Below are 27,201 nucleotides of genomic sequence, written 5' to 3'. Positions count from 1 at the left end.
TATCAACTCACTGAGAGGCTGTTTGGTGGGTAAAGTACAAGAACTTGGGTATTAGAGACCTTGGTCAAAATCCTGTCACATGCCTACCTCTTTTCAGTTCTGCCCTTTTTGAATTCCAATCTCTGCCTCACAGCAATTAAAATCTTGCTTCTACTTTGTCTCAATACTAGGCCATCAGATTATAAATCCTTCTTGGGTGCCTACTATTCTGACCCCATCAATCCTACGGTAAGAAAGAAGATAAACCCAACTTTTCTACACCATTTCTTCAGTGATTCAGGTCCTATATCCTAAGTCATGACTTTTAATTAGAAAAATAGAAACACCTTTACCTCCAAATTCTGAAATTTTCAGTTCATGGCTCCCACGTGCTGGAGGTATTTTCCAGATTTCTTCTGTTGCATCCCTCATTCCTATGTTAATATACAAAAGTGGTACTGAGCAAAGGTTTGAAAGGTCTTGGAAGGCTTTTTCACATTTCCATACATATCCCTGAAAGATGGAGCAGCACACGTACTAGGAGCCCATCATTTGTCATCTGGAAGTCACTACTGGTGTGTGTGTGTGTGTGTGTGTATCATTTCTCCCTTCTCATCACTGTATTTCATGCCATGAAATACTCCAAGAAGCAGGTGATAAAGTCCCTGCCCTGAAAGCAGCTTACAGTCTAGTTGAGGAGATCCAACAACCACGGACAATAGATGTTTACAACTATGAAGTTGTAGAACATCGCAGAATTAGCCCCAAGTGAAAATGGGAGCCAATGAACTGCAGTGATCAAGAAATAGAGATGGAAAACTGGACCATGAAAGTCTTGGACAGTCAAAGGTAAATTTCGTGACTATTTCTCAGTGGGTTTTCAATAAATATTTATGGAATGAATAGCAGGACAGGAAGAAAGCAGGCATTCAATATGAAGCAGGGGATCTCACAGCAGAGAGGCAAGAAAGCACAAATCACTTCTTGCATGTGGGAAAGAAAAGCAAATAGGCTGCATACACTGAGAACCCTGGCAAAGGTGAGGTTTATTACCAACTTCACTGGCCAGGAAGGCAAAACGAGGAACTCTGAGGGTTGTAACAGTCTTGATCTGAATCAAGGCAACCCATTGATTCCTTTAAACAAAGAATTATTAAGTTAAAAACACATATAATACCACTCTCTCTGTATTTCCATCCTACCAGCTTCATCGCTCACATTTAACTCCTTGGTTTTCTGTAAGCACACTATGCTCTTTCATGTTTTCAGCCTTACGTACATGCAATTCCTCTGCCACCTCAAAGGCCACAACTCTGTCTTCAGTCAGGCATATCTTTCCTGCAGGTACTGTTCAGGTAACACATGTCCCACCAAGCCTTTCCTGTTTCCAGGCAGAGCAAATCACTCCGTCTTAACTTTGTTCATTCCTCTTTTAAGGTACTTACCATGTGTTACTGTGACTTCTTGCTTTATGTATCTGAATTCATTAGCCAGAATGGTTCACAAGGGTAGATTCTACAGGTCTAATATTTTTCTATATATGGCCCTGGTACTCAACACATAACAGGCATTCAGTCCAATCTTTGTTGAATGAATTTTATTGCATGTTTCCTTATACAAGCACCACTCAACAACATAATGAATTCAGTAAGCTTTACAGAATTTGTAGAAATTCTCACCATTGGGCCTTTTCTTGTGCTGACCCTTGCTAACATCAAGGGTTTAACAATAAAATGGAAACTATGTTTAGGAGATTTAATAAAACCCAGGTAAACATCTTTTTAATGATTAACCATAATACAAGAAAATCTCAAGTACTTGAGAAATGTATGAATAACATGTACTCTTGAGTTGTTTTTCTCAAATATTTATTAGTCAAGTTTCTCAAAGGAGCTGGACAATGGTCCATTCAAGCCTGGAGTATCTATGTTGCTGAAGAAAAACCCCCCGCTTTGGCTATGACATACACAGGCAACAGGACTGACATTGTTTTGGAGGTTAAGAAACGGAATATAATTCCTTCTGGGGGGACAAAAGGTTTTCCTTAAGAAACAACTTTTGGGCTAACTAGTTCTGTAAAATGTAGTATTACAGAAATTATTTCCGTCTGGACAAATGTAAACAGTTTATTGCCAGTTTGTAACTTCACAGAAAAACTTTAAAATCATTTTTGTGAAATGTCTGATTCTCAGTGGCATTGTCAGATGGGGAGTAGCTGAGTTTGAAGAGATAAAGCTGGGGCCGGAATATGGCAAGCTGTGAATGCCAACCGAAGGGGTCTGAACTTTATCAAGTATTCAGTGGAGCCACTGACAATCAGCAGAAAAATGGAAGACGGACCTAGTTCTCACTCTTGTGGCAGTGATGTGAGGAATGGCTTAAAGTTGGGGAAAATGAGGTAGGGGGTGTATGGAAATACAGTTTTTTACTAGAGTGATGACCATGAATATATTTATAAGTAGATGCAACTAACATTCAAAGTAGAATTGACAAGACTCAGTAAGTGGCTATATATAAAGAATGCAGAGAGTCAAGTTACTAACCCCTAAGGTTTATGGTTGGCGAATCCCTGGCTGGAGCAGAAGGCAGGCACCCCTGAGAAAAAGCTTACTATGCAAGAGACAAAGCCAAAACTAGCCTCTGATCTCCTGATTCCCCACCCAATTTCCTTTTCACTATTGCTATTGCCTGATTTGGAATGTTAAAGCTGGTCTGAAAGTCCATAAGCCTCAGCAGGCAACTTAATATGACATAACAAAACCTCAGTTAAATTACTTCGAGGATTTTTTTTCTTAGACCTTGGTTATAATTCTAGCTGTGGTGCTAACTAGCTTTGATCTTGGGTAAATCATTTGCCTCTGACACCTTTTTACATTTTTATTCAATTTATTTCTTTTGTTAAATTTGCACATATTTTTTATCTCCAAAAATAAATAATTTCTTCGAGGGTGGCAATGTGGATAACATATGGACATTTTGCCACTGATTGTTTATAATACCCAAGAAGTTTCTCTGTAAAATGGTGTCAAATTAATGAATATAAATAGTGAGAACCACTTGCTAGAAACAAAACGAAGTGTTGTTTAAAAACACAAACAGAACCTCAATTGTTTACATTATCTTAGGCTACTGGGGAAGCTTTCCTACTTTTTATGAGTCCTCTGACTACTTACGAACATTGTCTAACATTCGTAAGTACCTGAGAGCCAAAGCCATGTTATGCTTGATTACAAGAGAAGAACATGTCCATTTCACAGGAGAACCTTTTTCCCAAGCTTTTCATCATTCTTCCTCCCAGATTTCAAGTGGCAGCAATGAAGGGCAAAGGGGGCCCTGAGAAAGACCTTTCAGTTTTAAGTTAACACAAAGCATAGGTTGGTTTGGTTTCTGTTTTTCACTAGAGGAAAATGTTATACATGATTTATGTATATTTCAGCCTTCCTCAACTTCCTGTGATTGATATTACCAGTATTCAGTCCTTACTCCTGTGCAAATTATGTAGGACACTTACAGGCAGGCAGGCAGCCCACAGAGAAAGGTTTTTGGACTCATAGGATTCTCCCTTTGCAGCATTCAGCATCAATAAAAACTAAAAGTTCTTGCTCCAGGAACTCTGGCCAGCACACCCCCTTTCTGGGCATCCTTAGGTTACTAGCTCCAGAATAGGTGGGTAGGAGAGCTAAGCCAGTAGAAGAAAAGCAAAACTGAGAAAGGGAGAGAGGAAAGGTCATAAGGACAAGGGAGTGTAATTTGTGACTAATAAATACCGAGGTGGCTTTTCTATGTGTTTGATAAAATGTCTTTGGAGATGATTTCAAAAGAAAAGTTTCAAAAATGTTCTAAGTAATACTAGCGTCACTACAGTAAGTGCGTGGCCTCCCAAGGGTACCATTTTAAAGGAGAGTAATCATTTGATTCTATGAGTTATGATAGATTTTGCAGTAGAGTTCATTGTTAATATCAAAAAGCACTGCTTAAGAGATGGCTCTAACCCATGGAATACAAGAAAATTTGTAGGATGTGCAGGTGGAATGGAAACATTTTTAATTTCATAGTCTAAGGACCAAATTCAGCACTGGGTACTTCTGCATCAGCCACTATTGAAAACTCTGAGGATGTGGGACACTTTGTGACAAAAGAGTAGGAAAAAAAAAAACCCCACTGCAAACGAATGGCATATGTAAATTCACAGCAAGCCTGCCTTACAGAATAAATTGGGGTTTGGCTGAAGCAGGACGAATGGCCTACCTCAATTTTATATACAGAAGTAGCATAGTAGGAGAGTAATAGAAATTTTTGTAGTTCAAGAGACCTAGTGAACATCCTGGCTTCAACTTTTTACACCTGAATACCCCCCTGCAAATTATGTAACATCTCTGAGACTCAGTGTCCTTACCTGTAAAATGCCTAGTGAAGTGCCTGGAAAACAAAAGATATTCAATAAATATCAGTTCCTCCATTAGGTGTTTTCTTCTTTTCAAACTAAGGGTCACAATCCATTGGTAGATTATGAAATCAATTTGGTAGGTTGCAACCAGCATATTTTAAAAACTGAAACAATAAAAAGCGTCAGAGTACCCTACACATAATGTCGTTCCATTATGCATATGCTGAGTTTTGATATAAATGCATTTTTTACTGTGAGTTACAACCAAAAAGTTTCAAAGTCTCTGCTCTACAGAGAAATTCTCAAAACTATTACATCACAAAAGTCTTCAGGAAAAACAGTCTTTAGGAGCACTGCCTTTATCCAAATGAGCCTCAGGACATTCTCCCCACCCCCATTCTGTACTTTTCACCCATGACTTCTTTATTTTATAACTGGAAGTTGGTACCACTGTAAATTTTAAGAACTTAATCAAAGTGCCCCTTATCTTCTAATGTGATCTAGTAAAAATAAGACATGAATCACAGAGAAGATGAACTTAATCTGATACTGTAGGGCATTAAATTCAGTTTAAGATTGGTTTCTGTGTCATATTGTCTAATTTATACCTCTAAACACTTTATAGGTTGATTAAACACTTCCAAGAAATTTCTACAAAAAGTTAGCTATTAAGTTCTATTATGGGGAAATTAGATACAATTTCTAAATAATTTTAAATCGTAAAACTTTTTAAAAGGTCTGTAAGTTGCCTGAACATGAAGACTGCTAGAGTAATATTCCGACCCTGACGACTACTGAAAACCAAAGGTCTATATGGGAAAATGCAGTGGGAGTATAAATGAGATCCCCAGACGAAATGTGAGCTTCAGTTACAGGCCTCCTCCCTCCTCCAGCTCCAGTGTAAACTTAGTCCCTGGTGCTGTTCAGCAGGTGGGCTTAAAACGCATAGCCAAGTGCGGGTTGGCAGAGTGGGAGTAATATGTCGAGATGAAGACTGGGCCACAATGAAGGGCAGAATACTAGAAATTACAGAACTCAATGATACAGCTCAATCTTGATGTAACTCTACCTTAAATTTGTAATTTTGGCTGGCCAGGCCAGATTGGCCATTATTAGAAGTACCTATGGGACTGAAGTTTAGCAATCTTGTTTTAAACAAGGACCCTGGGTGATTCTGATCCTCATTCTGGTTTGAATACCCTCTGTTAAAGGGACAGCGAGGATCAGAAAATATTTAAAAAGGTGGAGTTCCAAATATCCCAACCTTACAGGAATCCAATATCAAATACTGGATTAGAATCCAACACTTATTCAAAGCATTTCCTTCTTGGCATTATACTAAAGATACAAGTCAACAGTTAGCAATACTTGATATTTTCCAGTTGTTGAATGACAGTAAGAAATGGTGCTTTCTCTTCATTAGAATTCATTGGTGAGTGGGATGTAAAGTGATGAATCACTAATTCTACTCCTGAACCATTATTACACTATATGTTAACTAACTTGCATTTAAATAAAAGGGAAAAAAAAAGATTCATTAGTGACCGTCAAGAAAGTGGGAGAGAGAAAGGTCTGTTTAGATTAGACAAAGAAGTAAAAGGTAGAATTAATAAAAATTATTAAGAGTAAACTCAACAAGAGAGAAGTGATAAACCATTCAACCACCTGAGGAATCTGGTTCCCGAGCTCACACATTTGGTGGTATAGGTGCCCATTCCTCTGCTCTCAGAAAACAGTAAAAATTAAGGCAAAAGGAAGTTCCTTCCTATTTCAAATGAGTTGGGGGTGCAGAATGAGGCTACCTGTGATTTTGAATTCTTTTCTCCCAAATTTAAAATCTCTTTCCTATTTGATAAGACAGACACTAGGTTAGGCTGGGCCATGCTTGCTCTGTTGGGATTAGCACCACAAATCCTTCGTGAGGACTGAGTCTTGGCACCAGGCTTTGTCTACCATCTTGAATGTGAGAAAAGGCAGGCAAGAACGCCATTCTTGGGAAGAAATAGCAGCTGTGAAAAGTAAAGGAAAGCACAGGAGACAGCAGAGCCTGGGGAAAAGGATGGCAGTAACAGAAGTGAGGTAGAAAGCCCTCCTCCAAGGGCCAGCTAGAAAGACTTAGGGTCAGAGAGTCCCTGTGTGGCAGGGGCATCAGTCTCTTGAAATTGTAAGACGTCCCTAAGAAATGATCTGGTGTCCCCCTACCTTCTGCTTATTTATTTATTTTTTTTTACCTCAAACTCTAACAATGTTGGAAATATTTGGAGATTTCTCTTCCCTTTTTTTCTCTCTTTCACCTAGAGGTTACAAGTAAGGATGATTGGAAGGAAACAGAGATGAGAGACAGTACAAGAAAGCAGATTATGAGAAAAGTCCTCATTACACATGGGTAGAATTCACCCCACAAATCAAAGAACTGTTCAAAATTACAAGGGAGGGAAGGCAGAGGCCACTGGATCTTTGAGGTGTTAAGAGACAGACTGACAGAGCAAGCTCAGTGACTGGCTTAATAGTCTCCTACCACTTGAGATTCTGTGTTCTTTATTTAAAGAGAGACAGAAAGAAGAGTTCAGAGAAGAAGCCAGTGTCACAAATTAAGTTACCTGCAAGAGAAGTTGCACCTCTCTTTCCATTTTCTGACACTATTAGTGTCCGTCACCAGAAAATACAGGTGACCAAACTGCAATAAGGTTCACCAAATGGACTCCACCATGTAGCTCATCTGTTCCCCCCCGTGAGATCCCGACTTCCTTATTTGATAAGAAAGGCTCCTAAACTCCCCATTCTTTTCTTTGTTAATGGGCCAAATAATCTCCTATGTTTGGGAGATAAACAAACATATTTATAAGATACTTAACCTTAGGGTCTCCAAGTCAGGGTTATAGAATAAACTAGTCTTCCATAACCCATCATGTCCATACATCTCAAGTCCTTATCAGAGTTGTAAGCTCAATTTTCACATTTCCAGGCAGAAAATCTGCTCCTTGGCAGTCTTTAAACTTTACCCGACAACACTACACACCCTCATCCCAGGCTCCTCAATCTCTAACATCTCCATTAACACTCCAGCAAACAACAAAATATATCCACTTATCACAGTTCAATCCCACTTGAACATCTACAGCCACTATCTTGATATAATCATGTCCCAAAACTGACTGAGTGTCCAACAGCAGCAAAGGTCCTCATTAGGATAGACATGTTGGCGCCAATAAGACTGAAGTTGGGTTTTAACTGCATTTTTTGTCAGTTTGGCTGGGGAGATCTGGACAGCTGGAAGTGAGCTTCTCCATCATTTTCTGTTTCTTTCTTTGTATCAGTTTTCCACCTGTGAAGCCCAACACCCCACCACCAAGTGCAGCTGCAATTCCTGCCACTTTGAAGCCTGCAAGGAGGCCAATCGGACCCCCCACCACTCCTCCGATGAGTGCACCTGCCACAGGCAGAGCTGCCAGCTTGTATTTTGCAGCCTGTAAAAAAAAAAAAAAAAAAAAAAAAAAAAAAAAAAAATTCAATTTAGAAATTGAGTTGAGAATATCTGCCTGTGGTGATGTGCATTTTCCTCTCATTACTCCTGGCAATGCCTCTTTAACTCCTGGTACATAATTAACCCTAGAGATTGGGGAGTGGGGGGAAGTATTCCACAGGTACTACAATTGCTCCTGATCTCAGAACTCAGAGAGATGAGCTACAAAAAGTGGACTGCTACAAATTGATTTTACTTGCAAAACAATCAATCCACTAACTATCTAGCAGGCTTATTTCAACAGTTTCAGCTGCTATAGATACCCCCAAAGCTTTTATGCTGCACGGAGATTATTCCATGCTGTATACCTGGGGTTAAAAGCAATATTCTATGGAAAACAGATGGTCCCATTCTACCCGTACGGTCACATCCTTACACTTTTGCCCCTACCAGATTCTGGCAACTGTCTACTTCATTCCCTGCACTTCTGCAAATATGCCCCTATAACACCAAAATGCCTTCTAGTGGGGCTTTGGTTTATTCTCTGAAAAATTTCTCTCCCGACAGAATGAATCTTGAGAGTAAAATATTACAACAGTCATTGATTTCTTGCACTACCTATGTGTCATTTGTTCCTTATTTCCTTAATTGCTGGTTCCCTCCACATTAAAGAGAGCAGATCAATTGGGTTAATACTGGAGATTCCTGGGAGCCAGAGTACCATTGATTTGTCAGCAGGAGCAGAATCTTACCTTCCCCAAGTTTTTGGTTCCCTCTTCAACATTCACAGCAGCTCTGTTGACATGGTCTTCAATGCTGTCAATCTTCTCCTGCTGAGACTAGATGCAAAGGAATTATGAGTGAGCAGTCCTGCTGGGGAGCAGCAGTCAGCCAATACACAGTACTTTAATTCCTGTAATCAGGGTCCCATGTACTGCAGCCTTGCTGTCTGAATAGTGGTTCATTAATAGTGTCTGATAAACTATGCTGAAAGTACAAATTCACTTGTATTAAAAAAAAAAAAAGGGCGACTTAATTATTAGGTAATAAAAGGGTGGCACCTTTATAGGAAAAAGGATCTCACACTAAAATCCATTCAAACATACAAACATATTATTCTCCAAATGAACTACTTTGTAAGAGAAGAAAAATCCAAATAAGCATTTACGTGTCATGTGGAGGTTGATGAAAAACAAAACAAAACAAAATGAAACAAAAAACCTTCCTCCTAAGTTACCTTTTTTGAAGATTCAAAGATTTAAAACAGGAAAATTTCCCTTAGGAGTAAAACATGCTTAGATCCAATGAATACAAATTATTACATTTTAGGAACGAGAAGACAATATGGTTTGATCTGTCATGAAATCTTTCCACTTGTGATATGCAGTAGGGGGCTGCGGATGAATTCACTGTCCTGAGTCTCACACCTGTACACTTTAATACATTTTATCAACGTTTATTTATTTTTGGGACAGAGAGAGACAGAGCATGAACGGGGGAGGGGCAGAGAGAGAGGGAGACACAGAATCGGAAACAGGCTCCAGGCTCCGAGCCATCAGCCCAGAGCCCGACGCGGGGCTCGAACCCACGGACCGCGAGATCGTGACCTGGCTGAAGTCGGACGCTTAACCGACTGCGCCACCCAGGCGCCCCAACACTTTAATACATTTTAAAATCATGACAAGTTAAAATATTTCCGATCAAATATATTAATAAGGCATTCTATGAAACACGGCAGCTCCTGCTCTGACACGGCAACCTTGTGACTCATGGAATCTCTGGGCACAAGGAATGATTTGTCCCTGAGAGGTGTGAAGCCCCACTACATTTCTCACAAGTGGTTACTGAACTTCAGCTCAAACACCTCCAGTGACAGGAACTCATTACCTGCCACAGGAGCACATGCCCACTTTTAAAAAAGCTTTATTTAGACAATTCACCTACAATATGTGCCCATTTTAAGGGTATAGGATGATGAGTTCTGACGAATGTATAAACACCTGTAACCACCATCACATCAATATAGACTGTTCAGGTGCTTTTTCAATTCACTGAAAAAAAGAAGAGAATCCTTCTTTGATCCCAGGTAAATCCCACTTCTACAATGACTGTGAAATAATTCAACTTTAATCCTGAAGTATTTGCCCACTTAACTTACACCGAATCAGATGTAACACTCTTCTAACTCCAATTGTCATTCAAGAACATGAAATGCAATCAGCTGATTTTTCCCCACAGTTGCTTCCTGTCAGCATTACTGACATTCCTTCCCTTCCCATACACCAAGTGGGTACCTTTTCACTGTCAGACCTTTCATGGTATCCCTTCATTCCTGCGTTCTCCACTGCTATCTTGACATCTCTAACACAATCCCTGAAAAAGTCCCTTATCAGTTTTCCTTTTCACATTTCTGTCGGACACAAGTACAGCAATGGTTCTCATGTGTTCGAGAGCATGCCTGCGTCGCCTGGAAGACTTCTGAAGGCACGGACTGATGGGGCTGCTCCCTGAGTTTCTGATTCAGTAGACTTTGGGTGAAGCCTGAGAATTTGCATTTCTCATGAGTGCTGCAAGTCCATGATTCTCACACTTTAAAACCCACTAATGTATGTACATAACTGGTAAGGGCACAACCTTTGGCCAGATGTCCTGTGTTCAAATCACAGCACTGTGTGCCCATGGGCAGATTACTCCAGCTATCCAAGGTGTCAATATTCTCATCTGTCAAGAAGGATAATGATATACCCCATGGAGTTGAAGTGAGGATAAATGAGATAGTGACTGTGTGAGGAGAAAAATTTACAAAGTCATTCTCATCTTCTCAAGAAAGCTTAATTCCCATCTTTCTTTTCTAAAAAGCATATTAAACTCTTTTCTATGAAGCTTGAAAATTCTTGAGCATGAAAACCTTAGATCTCTCCTAGCCATTCATTCAGTTTTTATTTTCCTCAGACAAAACTTTTTTAATGTTAGCTTTCTTCTTCCAACCCATAGAAGCATAAGTGCCAGCATTCATAATATCCAACCTGTAGGGATTTCTGACACTGGATTTCTATCACTGTTTTTGTTTGGGACATCCTCAACACTTTCCATTCTCGCCTGAAAGTCTGGGCCAGCAGATAAATCACATGTGTGATCATCAACCTCCACATCCTGATGAGCTGATGGGGTAGAGGGAAAATAGCCAACATGTCTCCTTTCTCTCAGTCTCCAAATGATTCCATCAAGATGATGGAGCCTGCTAGGACTACTGTCATTTCTATACCCCAAGTGTGATCCCAAATCTTCAGGGAAACATTTTTTTAATGCTCCTTCCAAAAAAGATTGGACACTGCAGCTCTATGATTTTCTTTTAAAATAAAGTAAAATTTAAAAATTAAAAATACTTTAAAAAAACTGGGGCACCTGGGTGGTTCAGTCAGTTAAGTGCCTGACTCTTGATTTAGGCTCAGGTCATGATCTCACGGTTTGTGGGATTGAGCTCTGCCTCTGGCTCTGTGCTAACGCTGCTGAGCCTGCTTGGGATTCTCTCTCTCCCTCTCTCTCCCTGACCTTCCCCTGCTTGAGTGCTCATGCACACTTTCTCTCTCTCCAAATAAGATAAAATTTAAAAAATTTTAAACATAATTTTAGTATTTTTTCACAAAAATATTTTGGTATAATTGGAGAAAAGACCACAAGACAGAACTAAGCGTGGGACCACTGATGCTCCCCTATCACTGCAATCGCCAGTACTCGATGAGGTCTGTCTGACCCTGGGGAGTAGCCCAAACCTGTGAGTACTTATTCACTACATCAGGAAGCTTGCTTAAATATGGACATGGAGATAAGGCAGAGGGTGATCAGCAACTATCCTGGAATCGACAACTGTCCCTCAGTTGTACAGACCTGCCTCTCCCCTTTTCTTCTTAGTTTGAATCCCAAACTTCTGTATCTTCAAATGCTGCTTCATAAGTAAAGAGGACTCAATGACACCATCACAATTAGGCAGCAAATTAGTGTCAGTTGTCAATCACTGTCTATACACAATGCCAAACTAGATCCCATCAGAGCTGAATTTGGTCACTAGTCCACCATGCCCTTGGCTCTTTATGTTGGGCCAAACGATACAACTACACAACCTTACCCCAGTACAGGAAATCAAGCTCCTAATAATGATGGCTTAGAAGTCTCCTCACCTCTACCTACCGACCTCCGCATTTTGCTTCTGATTTGCTTATGTCTGCTTTCATCTGCCTGGGCCTCCCACATTTAACAATCTTGAAACTCCTTTCTTGACATTTTATACTTTGGCCCCTCATATAAGTTCTTGGCATCCCTTTAAAAGGAGTTAGACTCCTCTTTTTAAAGGGAAAGACGTCTCAAAATACTCTGAGAATGTGTCTGTGGATTTCATTTTAAGAAACACTGAATTAGGTCTCCTTATTTACCTGAAAAAAATATCTGAATCTTAGTGAGCAGTTAGAGGAGCACTTAAGAGTCTTAAAAAAAAAATGTGATTAAGTGAATATTTGTCACTTGTACACTCAGCATCCTCTATATCCACCAACAGTAATACATTCAACAAATCCATCGCCAAATCTATTTACATCAATAAAAATGCCCTGCCTTGGACAGCCTTGCTAGTAGTTGTGCAGTTTTATTAATGTGCTAAAAGCTATGGGTTTAAGAAACTATTGTCAAAACTGTGGTTATTTTCCTTTATTCCTGACTCAATTCCAGGCATCTTTCAAGGCTAGCTCTAGTCTTAGATATTGGTTAATTCAGGGAACACTGAGCTATCCTGGTTCTGAATTCCAAAAGTATATAATCTATAATTCTTTTTTTTTTGTAGTCTATAATTCTTAACCATATGCAATAAATAATACACAGAAAAGCTCAGAAACATACAAAGACTACTATATACAGAAATTCAGGATTATATTGGCCTAGATAGAGTAGGCAATAAACAGAGCAGAAGTAGGATGTTGATATCATGGGATTCAGCAATTAGGAAAGAGGTGGTGGCAAAAATGTAACTCTAAGGAAGGAGCCAAAGAGGGAATCATGTAAGCAGGGACAAAAGCAGGAATGCAGTTGGGGTCAGAAGGGAAGGGGATATTACTTCAGTTAGTCCTCCCATCAATTTTACAAAACTCACTATTGTCAAACAACACCCTGAAGGCCAAACAGGTAATAAATCTGATTAATCTGATATAATTCATTACATCCCAGTTTTTATGCATCCAGAGTAAAAGCCATAGGGAATAAAGTAGAAGGTAGAGACAATATTGGACCAGCAGCAAGGGTGACATGCCATTGTGTGACAGGCCCAGAGTTCTTTAAATTTCCCTTGACAAGAACTAGGGCAAGTTCCACAGTTATAGGAACAGAAGGCACTTGAGCAATTAAATGCTGAAGAGAAATGAAGGGTGCTTAGTAGATACTAATTTATTATTGGAGCACACCTGGATTTCTCAATGGTTTTGTAGGTTCATTTTTCATTATGGTAAAAAAAAATGTATGTATGTGTGTGTATGTGTATACACACACACACACACATATATAATATATACTTATATATTATATATATTATATATATATGTATACATAAAGCTTACAATTTTAACCATTTTTAAGCGTGAAATTCAGTGGCATTTAGTACATTCACAATGTTGTGCAATTATCATGACTATCCTATAGGGTTTTTCTTTTTTTTAACTATTCTCTATTCTTCATTGAGCTTAGCACAGTACTATGCACATAGAAAGTGCTCCAAAAACACATGGTTTATTTGTCTAGATACTATCATGTCCATGTGATGATAATGAAAGGGATGTGGTCACTCTGCTTATGTTCCCAAGTCATTAGGTGCCTAAATGGAGCTTCTGTGAGTCCCTGACCATGTGGTCATGAGAACTCAACCACCCTGGGAAGAGTCATCAGGGGTTCTCCTTTGAGCCTGTGCCTAATAGCATTTTGTCCCATGTCCTCACACAGATTATTATAAATAGGACATTTGTATAGAACTATGGCTATAGCCAAAGTCTTTCTACACGAACCTTCCTTGATTATGGGTTAGGAGCTTCTTACGTAACCTAATCGGATATATAATTGTTAAATGGCCACAAACTCTCAATTTTCCTTTCATGTGCCTATTCCACTGGAAGGGAAATATATTTGTCTGGAATGAGAAGACTTTGTACATGTTTAGTTTGTTTTTTAAATCAACTGTATTGAGGTATAATTTATATAATAACAGATTTTAATGTGTAGATACCAATGACTTTTGGCAAATGTATGTTTGTGTAACCATACATGCACAGATTTTAGAAACTGCATTAGATCAGATATTATGAGTTACAATAATTGAATTAATTATGAAACAACAAATATTGTGGGATTCTTGTCGTATCATTACCTTTGATATGCAAGTATATTGATAGATTGTACAGATATCTAATCAAAAAACTTCAAGCATTTTGCTTCTTCTGATTTAGAAGCATCAAAAAAGGAAAATGCTTTGGGGCGCCTGGGTGGCGCAGTCGGTTAAGCGTCCGACTTCAGCCAGGTCACGATCTCGCGGTCCGTGAGTTCTAGCCCCGCGTCGGGCTCTGGGCTGATGGCTCGGAGCCTGGAGCCTGTTTCCGATTCTGTGTCTCCCTCTCTCTCTGCCCCTCCCCCGTTCATGCTCTGTCTCTCTCTGTCCCAAAAATAAATAAAAAACGTTGAAAACAAAATTAAAAAAAAAAAAAAGGAAAATGCTTTAAACAATCTACTGACGTTCAATTTGAGGCATTAGATGCCAAGAAAAAAATACAAAAACTAGAAAACAAGCAAAGGAAGGGACTAGCACTAAAAAGCCCAGAAATCATATTCTAGAAGGAGCATATTAGAGAATCAAGAACTCTTAAAAGAAAAAAATATGATGAGGTGGGATAGGGTGAGGAAGGAGAGTATTGGTCTCAGAAGATGAATGAATAATTTTATATGGAAAAATTACCAAAGTTGTTCAGTCTATGGCTCCAAGAGGGCAAAAGTACCAGAGGGAAGTTATTATAGGGCAGAGCTTACACAGGGAAGAACTTCTAAGAGGTAGTCTTCAAATAGAAAGGCTGAAATAGAAAGTATCCCCACGCTGTAATTGTTCAAAAAAAGCGAAAAACCATCTATATGGGAAGCTGGGGCAAGAACAGAATTGGATTAGCTGACCTTGTAAATCCTTTCCAATTCCAGTTCTGAGACTGTGTAATCTAGGGACTTTTATCCTTAAAAAGCCAGGCATCAGGGAAGCCATAACTCACAGATGTAAAAACCCCCAAATCACAGTTTGATCAAAAACAAAGAACTAGGGGTGCCTGGGTGGCTAGTTGGTTAAGCGTCCAACTCTTTATTTCAGTTCAAGTCATGATCTCATGGTTCATGGTTCGTGAGATAGAGTCCCACACAGGACTCTGCGTTGACAGCACTGTGCCTGCTTGAGATTCTCTCTCCCTCTGTGTCCCTCCCCTGTATGCATGCTCTCTCATTAAAAAAAACAAAAAAACAAAAAAACAAAAAACTAAACCTAGACAAAAGCATAAGCAGACACTGCTTTGTTCCTCTGTGTGCACACAGACATATACACACATACTCATATAGCCAACCTTCCCATACTTCCTGGGAAGGAAAAATAAGAATAATTAGAAAAATAATGACAGAATCTATTGTCTTTCCCACCAAATCCACTTTATGTTCCCTGATCTGTGTTAACAATGTCACTGGCTACTCAATTATGCACAATAAAGCCTGATGTTTTGAGTCTTCCATCTTCCTTCAATTTCTGCTAAGCCTACCCCAGAAATACCTCTCAGCTGGCCTTTACCTTTATATTGTATTGCCATTGCTCTTGGTAAAACTCTTGCTATTGATCTTTAACTAGTCATCCGCCTATTATACCCCCCCTTCCTGAGGTCATTATTCACACTGCTAATGGTAATCTTAACTGTCAGCAGTGTGAACCTGCTTATCAATCTAACCTGCTTAAACATTTATATTTGCCAGGGGAGAGGGGAAAATGGGCAAAGGGCATTGAGGAGGGCACTTGTTGGGATGAGCACTGGGTGTTGTATGGAAGCGATGAATCACGGGAATCTACCCCCAAAACCAAGAGCACACTGTATACATTGTATGTTAGCCAACTTAACAGTAAATTGTATTTAAAAATTTTTTTTAATATTGGCTCCTTAATGCCTACAAATTAAAGTTAAAATTCTTTGGTGTGGCCCACAAAACCATCTCAATCTGGCTCTCACACTCCCTGCTTTGCTTGCCCATAATATCTCATCCTTTGGTTTTATTGCAATCCTGGTCATTCTTGAAAGGCCACACACTTCTCTATTCCATGTCTTCAGCTGTTTTCAAAGGCACCCCTCCCCACTCCCATCTATGGACATTGTACTCAATTTTCAAGGCTCAAGCAAATGCTACCTATCTTGTGAAGATATCCTTAATACTTCTACCTCACAACCCCTGCCTCCCTCCCTTGGAATTAAATGCTTCTCTTAGAGCTGATAACACTTCCCTTCAATCTCATTTTTGCACTTAACAATCATGTTTGAAATTTCAGTTTTTGGGGTCCAAGCTTATCTCCACCCACTGTAAATCCTTGAAAGCAGAGAACAGGTTTCATCTATTTCTATAGCTAACCTTGTCAGACCCCTGGTGCCAAGGATCTAACACAATACCTTCTATATAACAAATCTCTGACAAATGCTTATTAAATTGATTTGGAAGCTGAGGACTGTTAGACTTTTACCCAGGGCTCAATACCAGTCTTGAAAATTGTAACTTCTATTAAAATTCTAATAAAAAGCCTAGTAATTGATAAAAAGCCTCTTATCATACTAATCTAACATTTCTAAGACAAAAACTATTATACTTACATTCACTAGGAGAGAGAAATCAGTGACCAGTTGGCTAAGTTCAATTAAGTCCTTAAAAAGAGAGAGAGAAAAAAAAAGTTACTTATTTTTATGCCTCACAGCTACCAAAATGAAAATAATTTTTTACATACCGCTTCTAAGCTTTCCCATGATTCTGCAGCATTTTGATCTCGAGGAATTTCAGGCAACGCATATACCTGAGTCATATTCTGAGGATCATCTTCAGCCTCAGCAGTATGAAATGTTCCTGAATGAACATAGCCTCATGTTTAGGGTTTATGTGCTTTGTTAGAAAGTGGATAGCATAAATCAATTTCATAAAACAATTTCCATGTAAAATGCTAACTGAATTCAGACTAAAAGTAAATTGATTGTTCTATAAAAATAGATTTATCTATGGCAGATTATTCAAAAGTTAACTTTTTTCTTTAATTGTTCTACAAAATCACCTCGAAAAAAAATGGCTACAACAAATGCCATCTACCCAATCTGAATAATTAGAGCTAGATGTGGAAGAAGCACTGAAGAAGAACTATTCTATTTGGCCAACATTCCACACAGAGATACTCAGTAGAAATAGGTTTCACATTTTCAATGCTAAATCATTAACCCTTTCTTTGGGTATTTTCGTAATAAATACCAGATTCATAAGGTGTTAAAAGTAGGAAAGTGATGTGTTTTTTTGCAATGAAAATCATTTCGGGTAACAAATTTGTCATCAAATGAACACCACGTGGATCTTTTCATACATATTGTCTACCCTTCTCCGAATTTTTCTAGGCCATGTCCTAGAAAGACATTGCTTTTGTCTTTTCTGAGTCTTAAAAAGTCACCAGGGCACTTTGGGTGGCTCAACTGCTTAAGCAACTGACTCTTGGTTTCAGCTGGGTCATGATCTCACATTCGTGAGTTCAAGCCCCACATCAGGATCCATGCTAACAGCATGGAGATTTCTTTTTCCCTCTCTCTCTGCCCTTCCCCAGCTTTCTCTCTCTCTTTTCCTACTCTCTCTCTCTCTCTCTCTCAAAAAATAAACATAAAAAGTCATCGACCCACTAAGGCCTTCCTCATTAAAACTGCTATGATGATGAACTAATTTATACTCCAAACTCTACCATCAAGTCTTTATTTCCTTGTATTGGTTTTACCAACCATTCATGCGTTAAACTGATACGTACAGAATGTCTACTAAATGCCAATCAGTGTGCTAGGGTACTACAGACACAATGGTAAACAATAAAAACAGTTCCAGGGAGTCAACATAGTATAGTGGTTAAGAGCATGGACCTAGTCAAAAAGACCTAGTTTAGAATCCAGGTTTGGCTATTTATTAGCTCTTTGACTCATTTTCCTGATTTTAATTTTTTTTTAATTTATATATTTTTGAGAGACAGAGCATGCATGTGCATGCATGCAGGGGAGGGGCAGAGAGAGAGGGAAAGAGAGAATCCCAGGCAGGCTCCACACTGTCAGCATGGACCCCAACGTAGGGCCTGAACCCACAAACCATGAGATCATAACCTGAGCCTAAATCAAGAGTCGGACGCTTAACTGATTGAGCCACCCAGGAGCCCCTCCTCATTTTTAAAATGAGGTGAATGAAAGGGGTGCCTGGCTGGCTCAGTTCAAGAGCATACGACTCTTCATCTTGGAGTTGTGAGTTTGAGCCCCATGCTGGGTATAGAGGTTACTTAAATGAATAAATAAAAACTTCAAAATATTAAACAATAAAAATAAAAATAAGGTGATAGATAATTTACTTTGCACTGCGCCTGGCTTAAATATTCAGTACAGATGGGTTAATAAATAGTTACTACTAAAATAAATAGCCATTGCTACTGCTGCTATTATTAATGGAGCTTACCATATTATGTACAATACAGACATGTTAACAGGCAAGTTCAGTATAGTCTGATAAAACCTATGGTACGAGTAAATATGGAATGCTATGTGAGCACAAAAGAGAGGTACTTAACCTAGACTTAGGGAGGGGAGACTAGTTGGAGGTTTTGAAGCTGAAGGCTGAGGATGAACAGAAATGACACAGGTGAACCCAGGCAAAGGTGGAGGGAGAAGCAGAGACTATTCAGGTCAGGGAGAATAATATGTGCATAGGTTTGGGAACTGAAAAGAATTCAACTGAAGGGCAGACTATTAAAGAGAAAAGCAAAGGATGAGGAAAAAAATCTAAGGTGACATTATTCATGGCATTATAAATTATGTTAAAAAATTTTGTTTATCTCATAAGATCAATATGGAACTATTAAAAGGAGTTGGAGACTACTGGGAAGCTGGAGGATGCCATAATCAGATTTCAGATTTAGAAAGCCAACCATAGCTATAGCGTGAAGAATAGATTAAGGATGAAGTTGAAAGGTAAAAAAAATTAGAGAGCAGAAAAACCAATTGGGAGACTTTGCAGTAAGTCCAGTGCAAAATGATGATGCTCTAGGACAGTGGCAGTGGAAATGGAAAGAAGAGATCTGAAGGTCTAATTTCCTTTTGTCCCCCTTACTTCAAGCTCAAAATACCTACCACTTTAATGTTATCTGACCACCTACTGTGTTGGGTACCAGAGATAAAAAAGTAATACAAAGTAGATGCTCTTAAGGAACATATTCTAGAAGAGTTACACATACAAAGAGATAATCTTAAAACAATAAAAGAGTACAATGGCATTTAAATAGAGGGATATAGATACATACAGTATTTTGGGAGTTCCAAGTCTGGGATGGCATCTGACCCAGCTTGGTGTGGGTGTGCAGTTTATGAAAGAGCTTCCTAAAAAAGGTGATCTTACAAGACAAAGAAAAAAGGTCTTCAAAAGAACAAACAATATAGCTTAACATAAAAATCAGCAGGTTGGTCTTGCCAAAGGATAAAGCAGAAGGCACAGAGTTACAAACACAGAACATTAAGTAGATGTTTAGGAGGGGACTTGCAGGCCAGTTAAAGGCTTTGGACTTTATCTGACAGACAGTGGAGAGCTACTGAAGTGTTATAAGCAAGGACATGACATAGTGACACGTGATACCTGATCCACTCCTAAAAGTCATTATAACTCTTTAAATTCACCTTCTCGATTTCTTTTTTCATCTTAGTCAATAATTGATGGCATGTTATAAAACAGCATTACTATTTTACTTTTGAAACTTATGAATGTTTTACCTCTTGAGGAAAATAATCTGAATTGTTTAGGAAGGGCATAGTAGTTGATTAAAAAATATTTTGTAGGCTTATCAGAATTGACAGTGTTCTTTAAAAAAAATTTTTTTTTAAATGTTTATTTATTTTTGAGACAGAGACAGAGTGTGAACAGGGGAGGGGCAGAGAGAGAGGGAGACACAGAGTCCGAAACAGGCTCCAGGCTCCGAGCTGTCAGCACAGAGCCCGACGCGGGGCTCGAACCCATGAACTGTGAGATCGTGACCTGAGCCGAAGTCGGACGCTTAACTGACTGAGCCACCCAGGCGCCCCACAGTGTTCTTTTAATTTTGAATTTTAACTTCTCTGAATACATTTCCTTATCTTACAGGAAGAGCAAAAACATCAGATACGGAGATTTTACATTACAACATTATGACAAGTATCCAATATTTTAAAAGCTCTCTGATTTTTACAAATGTTTAAAAGAGTTACTTACCCTATGTCCTAACATAGCACATAAAGACACTTTCATTTTCATGTCAATCAAGATAAATGAATTACTCTAAGACCGCTCTTCCACTTAATATTTCTATTGTAATAAGAACTCCACTTCTTTAATAAGATGATGAATAATGATAACTTTGTTATCATTAACAGACCAAATGTAAAGCAGAACTTTATAAATAGAACATCCACTCTAAGGATTTTTATAAGCCATAACCCTTATTCTATTACAGAGGATTTAAATGAAACTGCCAGGGTATACAACAAAACGAGGGGAGACTGTCATACATAAATTCTTGACCTAAAAATTGAAGGGGTGGGAAATGTTTGGTATTTTAAGCAAACATAAAAGATTCCCCTTTGTAAAAAATAAGAAATGTTTAAGTCACTTACGTCTCACTTGAAACCAAACTGCGTATGCATCTTAGTTCAAATGGAGTCTGAGAACAAAGAAATCTGTTCTATTCCGGGGAAAATCCTGCTGTAAACTTACAACTCTGAACACCACTAATCAATGTGAGGCATAACTAACAATTAAGAAAGAAACCCTTTAATATCTACAACTTCTGTAATTCATTTATTCCAGCTTATATTAGAAATCAGTACCTCAGTGAATATTTATTGACTTTGAACTTTCAGAAATTACTACAGACATGATGAGGGAAAACACTGAGACAGATTATAGCTGCAGGAAAGAAGGATGAAGAATTTATCCTGTCCACAGAAGTGAAAATTGCTATTGTTTTTATGATGAAATAATCTAAGATAGTTCCATCCACATGACAACTCCAAGTGTAAAGAGCAGGTAGAATACATACACGTCGCACCACTGTTTTTCAAACTCCAGTTTTAAGACCGTATTATTTACTACAAAACCTTATTATTTACTACATTATTATTTGTAGTAAAAATATTAACATATTTTTAGTTGTTAATAACACAGACATAAGATTTTTCCCTTCTCCTTATACGTCCAAACATTCTTTGTCTCTCTCCATATTTCATTGAAAGGCAATGATTCTACTAAGAATTACAACACAACATATAAAAAGTTTCCACTAAACTTCACTATGTTTGGGAAAGTTTCATTATAAATCTAAATTAATTTAAAAGCATTTCCTGAATTTTTCATTTTCTGACAGATTAAAAATAGTGAAATTAATCTACTGATCATCTATATCAACTTATCTATCAAAATAAAATGACTTCTAAGTCATGGCTTAACTTAGTGGTAAAGGAGGATTTTTAAGAAAATTAAAGCCAATAGAAAATATATCTTCTGAATAATATACAAAACTATCCACGTGTTTCGCAAAACTGTTCACCACATGTATATATACCTGTGATAAAATCTGATATTTCATCAAATTCAATATGCAGTCTGAAGTTCCCAGCAGTTTTAAGATTGGATTCTTTTCTTTTGTGAATATTTGTTTAAAATGTAATAAGATTCTGTTCCTATTGCAGTGGTGAGCTGCATGTGCCGGATGGGGAGTAAGAAAGACAATGATTGAGAGAAGCACTGATTCACTCTGTATGACCTGATACACCTTTCTAAATACAAATCAAATTTGTAGGCTCATCACTTCTCTTGGTGGGAAGCAATGCTAAAAATGAAACTAGACACACAAGTGAAACAGAAGGGAGTTTCTCAGATCAAGCAAGATTGGCAGAGAAGATGTGCTTTAGGAACTCTCAGAATCTGGACAAAAGAAACAGCAAAATCATCACAGCTTCCTCCTAAACTTAATAAGCTTCTTTTACTCTCCAGAGAACATAAAACATCCTATTCTACTTGTTATTTCTATCTGTAAATGAAAAAACTATTTTTGTATTTCGATCTCACTCATGGAAATGTGGCAACATTGCTCCTGAATCTCTGCTGATATTTCCAACCAATTTATTTAGAATCAGATTGAATTTTTAAAGGAAGAAGTATTTTAAGGCACTTAACTTCTATGCAAATCACATTTTTCTGTATAGGCTGTCACTACTATAATGAGTATCTAAAGCAAAAACAAAGAAAAACCAGAAAGCACAGATAAAAACATGCAGGATGACAGAAAAGAGTCCACAGCCAGAAGACCACACATGGAGTGAACCGAGTTCCTACCCCACTATTAAGGTCTTATGTAAATTAGTTCCTTTGTTTTCATTATTCTCCACCTTTCCCATTCTCTCAATTATTTGTTAATAATATTTCTGGATTTAAGGCAACCTAGTACAAACTCTCACAGTTGGTGAAATACTCAGGCACTTGGTGAGATAGTTCATTTAACTGCTTAATGTTGGCAATGGATTCAAAGTCAAAGCGCAATCTGACCATTTGGAATTTGACATTCTACTATTGTTTTAGGCACAAATTAGGTATTTTTTTTATATAAATGGGTTGTCTCAATTTTTTTTTTTTTTATAAATGCTACAGAGGTTTAATTGTGTAGTTTCTCCTGGTGGCAAGTGATTAGGTCTTTAGCTAATTTGATGTTCCATGAAATGAGAAGTTTGAGAATCATTACAGATGGAAAATCCTCTGTCTCTGCCCCAGTCTTTTTCATTTTCTCTGTACACGTTTCCTCAAATTTTGCCAATATATAATATATAGTTTTAACACCAGTTTCATACAGAGATATTTAATTGCCAGCAAACTGGGTAAACTGCCTTTTTCTAATAACCACCCAGTTTCTCTGATGATATTTAAATCCAAGTCTGTCGAGCCCAAACAGTCCTGACAGAAACCCAAATAATGCAATAAAAAAATGCAAATGAAAGCAAGTATTAGAATAGTATCATATTGTGAGAAACTGTCAGAACACAAAATTTTTGTTTCCTAGGTAATTGCTAGTGATGGGCAACTCAAAACTAAATAGCAAAAGAAACTGATGTCAGCAACTCTTTCCAGAAAATCCAACATATCTTCACTGTTGTTACCGCCATCACAACTGTCACAATGTCTAAGTGGGTAAGCTAGCTGCTTAATCACATGGAAGCCCAATTTCTCTAAGGCAAAGTATCAGTTCACACTAAATGATATGAACAGCATTTAGCCTCATCAATACAGTGGTGATAAATATATATGGACAGAATAATGTAAACAGTAACTGGTTAAAAACTATCAAAAAGCTCTCTTCCCAAATACTCTTCAAGCAAGGGGCTGAGTGTTAACACTTCCTTCTCTCCAAAACAACACTTTAGGTACTGGTTATCACAGAGTGTAGTGAGTATGGCACATCCGAAACTATAAAATTGTCTCCAAAAACACATTTATTTATTCACATTTATGAAACATTAATGGCCCGCTATGTGCCAAGCACTACTATATGCTACGTACTGAGGATACAATAAAAGTAAGATTACCAAGAAAGTCTGGATGATGGCCTAAATGTTTCCTCCAATTTCTAAATTTGGACTTCCCTGTAAATTATTGGGTCATTAGTACTGAAAATGTAACATTAAAAATAATCTAATTTTGGAGACAGGGAGTGGTACAGGAGCCTCCTACATAAATGAAAAGGGGAAAACTCAGCAGGTATAATATCCTTCAGATTCTATTCTGATTTGTAATTTATTTATATTCCACTTTTTCCACTAAGATTTAAGGCAACTTAGAACATATGTAAAATGTAACAAGATAGCATAATTAAAGGGAAACAAAGAAGGAAAAATGAAGGAAGCAATTATAAAACAAAGCCAGGAGCTAAAAAATTGGCTTTTGGTAGTTAAAAAAAATTCAGATTTAAGCTTTCCAGTAAATAACTCAAGTAGAGAAACCTTATCAGTTATGCCATCCAGTACCCATAGGATTAAAAAAAAAAAAAAAAAAAAAGACCAACTGCTTTCAAGTACTACTACATATTAAACCAAGATTTTTTTTTTTAGTGGTCTTTATAAAGGTAGTACTATCATGCAATTAACAATTATCAATTACATCCTTAAAAGAGATATAATGACAAGTTTTACCGGACTGTTTCTTAAAGTATCACCTCATAAAAGCTGATAGCATGACCCCCAATGCAGATTTTCTTTAATGTCATTAAACTCAGAAAACTGAGCTGGGAGACAGATCTAACATCCACTATGAAAGAAAGTCAGAACACCAAAGAAAGAGGTGTGCCTGATCAGGCTACTCCTGCACCAGGAGATGAAAGGGGCATACTCTGCAATCCAGGATGACATTCTCCTTAGGAAATATTATAACATTTATTTTCATTATATAGACAAATAGGTACTTGAAGCCTCGAAGTTCCCCTCTATACAGCACAGTCTTAAAATCTTTATCCTGCAAAACTTCTAGGGCATGCATTTCTAGGCACACTCAGGGTTCAACAATTCAGCAGACTGAAACAGAAGGTGATCCCTGGAAACTCACATATCTGCAACAGCTATACAAGATGGTGAACTTTAACTAAATGCATTACTATGATCAAAAATAAGACTTAGTACATTACCACCAACAGTCATGGATCTGGTCAAAGAAGGTTGTAATAAAGTTTCTTCATCATTAAATTGTTTCTTAAGTTCTTCTACAGATTCCAGATGGAGTTGAAGAAATTCTGCTGTTGCTGTTGATGCTTCTTCTTTAACAGGGTCTATCATTCTCTTCAGAAGTACTAGGTCATCCTTTCGGACTTTCAAACAAAGTTTCTCCATTTCTCGGATATTGGAACGGAGTTGCTACAAAAGAAAAAAAAATCATTAAAGCCACCATCTATTAATATGAAATATCTTTATTGTCAAAAGTAATCTGTGATAATGCTTGTAAATGGAAATAATACAAGTATTCTCTACGGCAGAAAGTATACCTTTTTTAAAATTTTTTGTATCTCTAGCCAAATTGAACTTCATGAGAACTCACATCCAGGTACTTGGGAGTTTGTTTAGCATTCTTTTCCTTCATTAAATGTGATTATTATAAAGATAACACATGCTCTTCATAATAAATCAAACACTGTAGAACATATCTAGACAAACTTAATGATGCCCGCCTTCACTGATCCCACCACCTCTCTTTACCCAGTCCTTCCACACATTTCCCACTGCTCATGCAAACATTAACATATATAGCCTTTCTTTTCACACACACAAAAAAGGGTTACACTGTGCATAATAATCCATAATTTGTTATTCCTCACCCCAATAATACAACAATACCACCATGGATATCCTTCCATGGGTGTACCATATTCCACAGTATAGATGGAAAATAATGTATTCAATGACTCCTCCAAGTGATCAATAGTCATTCATGTTGTTTCCAAAACAGAAGTCCTTGAATATGATCCTAATATACCATAACAGTATATATCACTATTATAGTATATCCTATTATACTATATTTTGTAGGAATGATTTCCTAGGTGCCTGGGTAGCTCAGTTGGTTAAGCATCCGACTTCGGCTCAGATCATGATCTCACAGTTCTTGAGTTTGAGTCCTGCTCTGGGCTCTGTGCTGACAGCTCAGAGCCTGGAGCCTGCTTCAGATTCTGTGTCTCCCTCTCTCTGCTCCTCCCCCACTCGTGCTCTGTCGCTGTCTCTCAAAAATAAATGTTAAAAAAATTAAAAAAAAAAAGATTCCCAAAAGTGAGAGTACTTAAAGGATAATGTGCATTCTTATTTCAATAACTATTAACAGTGTTTTCCTACCAGTAACAAATTATACTACCACCAAAGTATGAATGCCCATTTCCCTACATACTGCCAGTTGTACATGTTATCTCACTGTTGTTTTAATTCGCATTTCTGAGTGTTGCCAGATTTTTATCCAATGATTTCCCTCTCTTTTTAAAACCATCTACTGACATAATCATGGGGCACCTGGGTGGCTCAGTCGGTTAAGCATCTGGCTGTTGATTTTGTCTCAGGTCATGATCTCACGGTTATGAGACTGAACCCCACATCTGGCTCTGTGCTGTGAGTGTGTGGAGCCTGCTTAAGATTCTCTCTCTCTCCATATGACCCTCTCACATGCTCGCTCTCAAAAAAAAAAAAATCATCTACTGACATAATCATAAATTTTCCTCTAAGGTGCTGATATAACGAGCTACGGGCAGGTTTCATGGTATAGAGCCATCTTTATACTTCTGAGATAAACTCTTTCTGATCACATATATAATTTTTTTTATTCAATTTGCTAATAATTTATTTGGACTTTTAACACATCTGTTTGTGTGTGCATGCATGTGCACACATGAACGGTGTGTCTATATTATCTCTCTCAGACTTAAGGTCACTTTAACAAATTTAAGGTTGTGCTAGTTTCACAGAATGAACTGTGGAGCTTTCCATTTTTTCCAATAGTCTATACTCCTGAAAAACATAAAATCCAACTATTCTTTGACAATTAAATACAACTAACTTGCAAGAATGATCTGAGTATGATGCTTTTAAAAATTATAGATCTCTATATTATATAATTTATATAACATTTAAAAAATTTTTTTCATATAACATTTAAAAAATTTTTTTCAACGTTTATTTATTTTTGGGACAGAGAGAGACAGAGCATGAACGGGGGAGGGGCAGAGAGAGAGGGAGACACAGAATCGGAAACAGGCTCCAGGCTCTGAGCCATCAGCCCAGAGCCCGACGCGGGGCTCGAACTCACGGACCGCGAGATCGTGACCTGGCTGAAGTCGGACGCTTAACCGACTGCGCCACCAAGGCGCCCCTCATATAACATTTTAAATTCTTCTCCCCTGTTGTACTTCCACAGATACTAATGCAAATTCTGTATAATAGGACAAAATGTACTAATTTCTTTAATTTCTCAAGTACTTACTCTGAGTGAAGTGTTACATTCCATATTACTACATTCCACATTA

General features: G+C 37.9%; 1 protein-coding gene across 1 annotated transcript in view; it reads right to left on the bottom strand.

Moving 5' to 3' along the window:
• Window positions 1–1,561: 1,561 nt before the first annotated feature.
• The window catches only part of STX17 (syntaxin 17), a 68,423-nt gene continuing 42,783 nt past the window's right edge, over window positions 1,562–27,201 (bottom strand). The window contains exons 4-8 of the mRNA XM_043567061.1: window positions 24,829–25,054; window positions 16,864–16,979; window positions 16,733–16,783; window positions 8,582–8,668; window positions 1,562–7,833 (exon numbers count right to left, since the gene is read on the bottom strand). Coding sequence (XP_043422996.1) covers window positions 7,594–7,833; window positions 8,582–8,668; window positions 16,733–16,783; window positions 16,864–16,979; window positions 24,829–25,054 — 720 coding nt within the window. The 3' untranslated portion in view covers window positions 1,562–7,593. The remainder of the gene's footprint in view (window positions 7,834–8,581; window positions 8,669–16,732; window positions 16,784–16,863; window positions 16,980–24,828; window positions 25,055–27,201) is intronic.

This window comes from Prionailurus bengalensis, chromosome D4 (genome assembly GCF_016509475.1).
Source record: "Prionailurus bengalensis isolate Pbe53 chromosome D4, Fcat_Pben_1.1_paternal_pri, whole genome shotgun sequence".
NCBI classification, from domain to species: domain Eukaryota; kingdom Metazoa; phylum Chordata; class Mammalia; order Carnivora; family Felidae; genus Prionailurus; species Prionailurus bengalensis.
The sequence above is the reverse complement of the archived record's forward strand: the minus strand, read 5'-3'. Positions and strand labels throughout refer to the sequence as shown.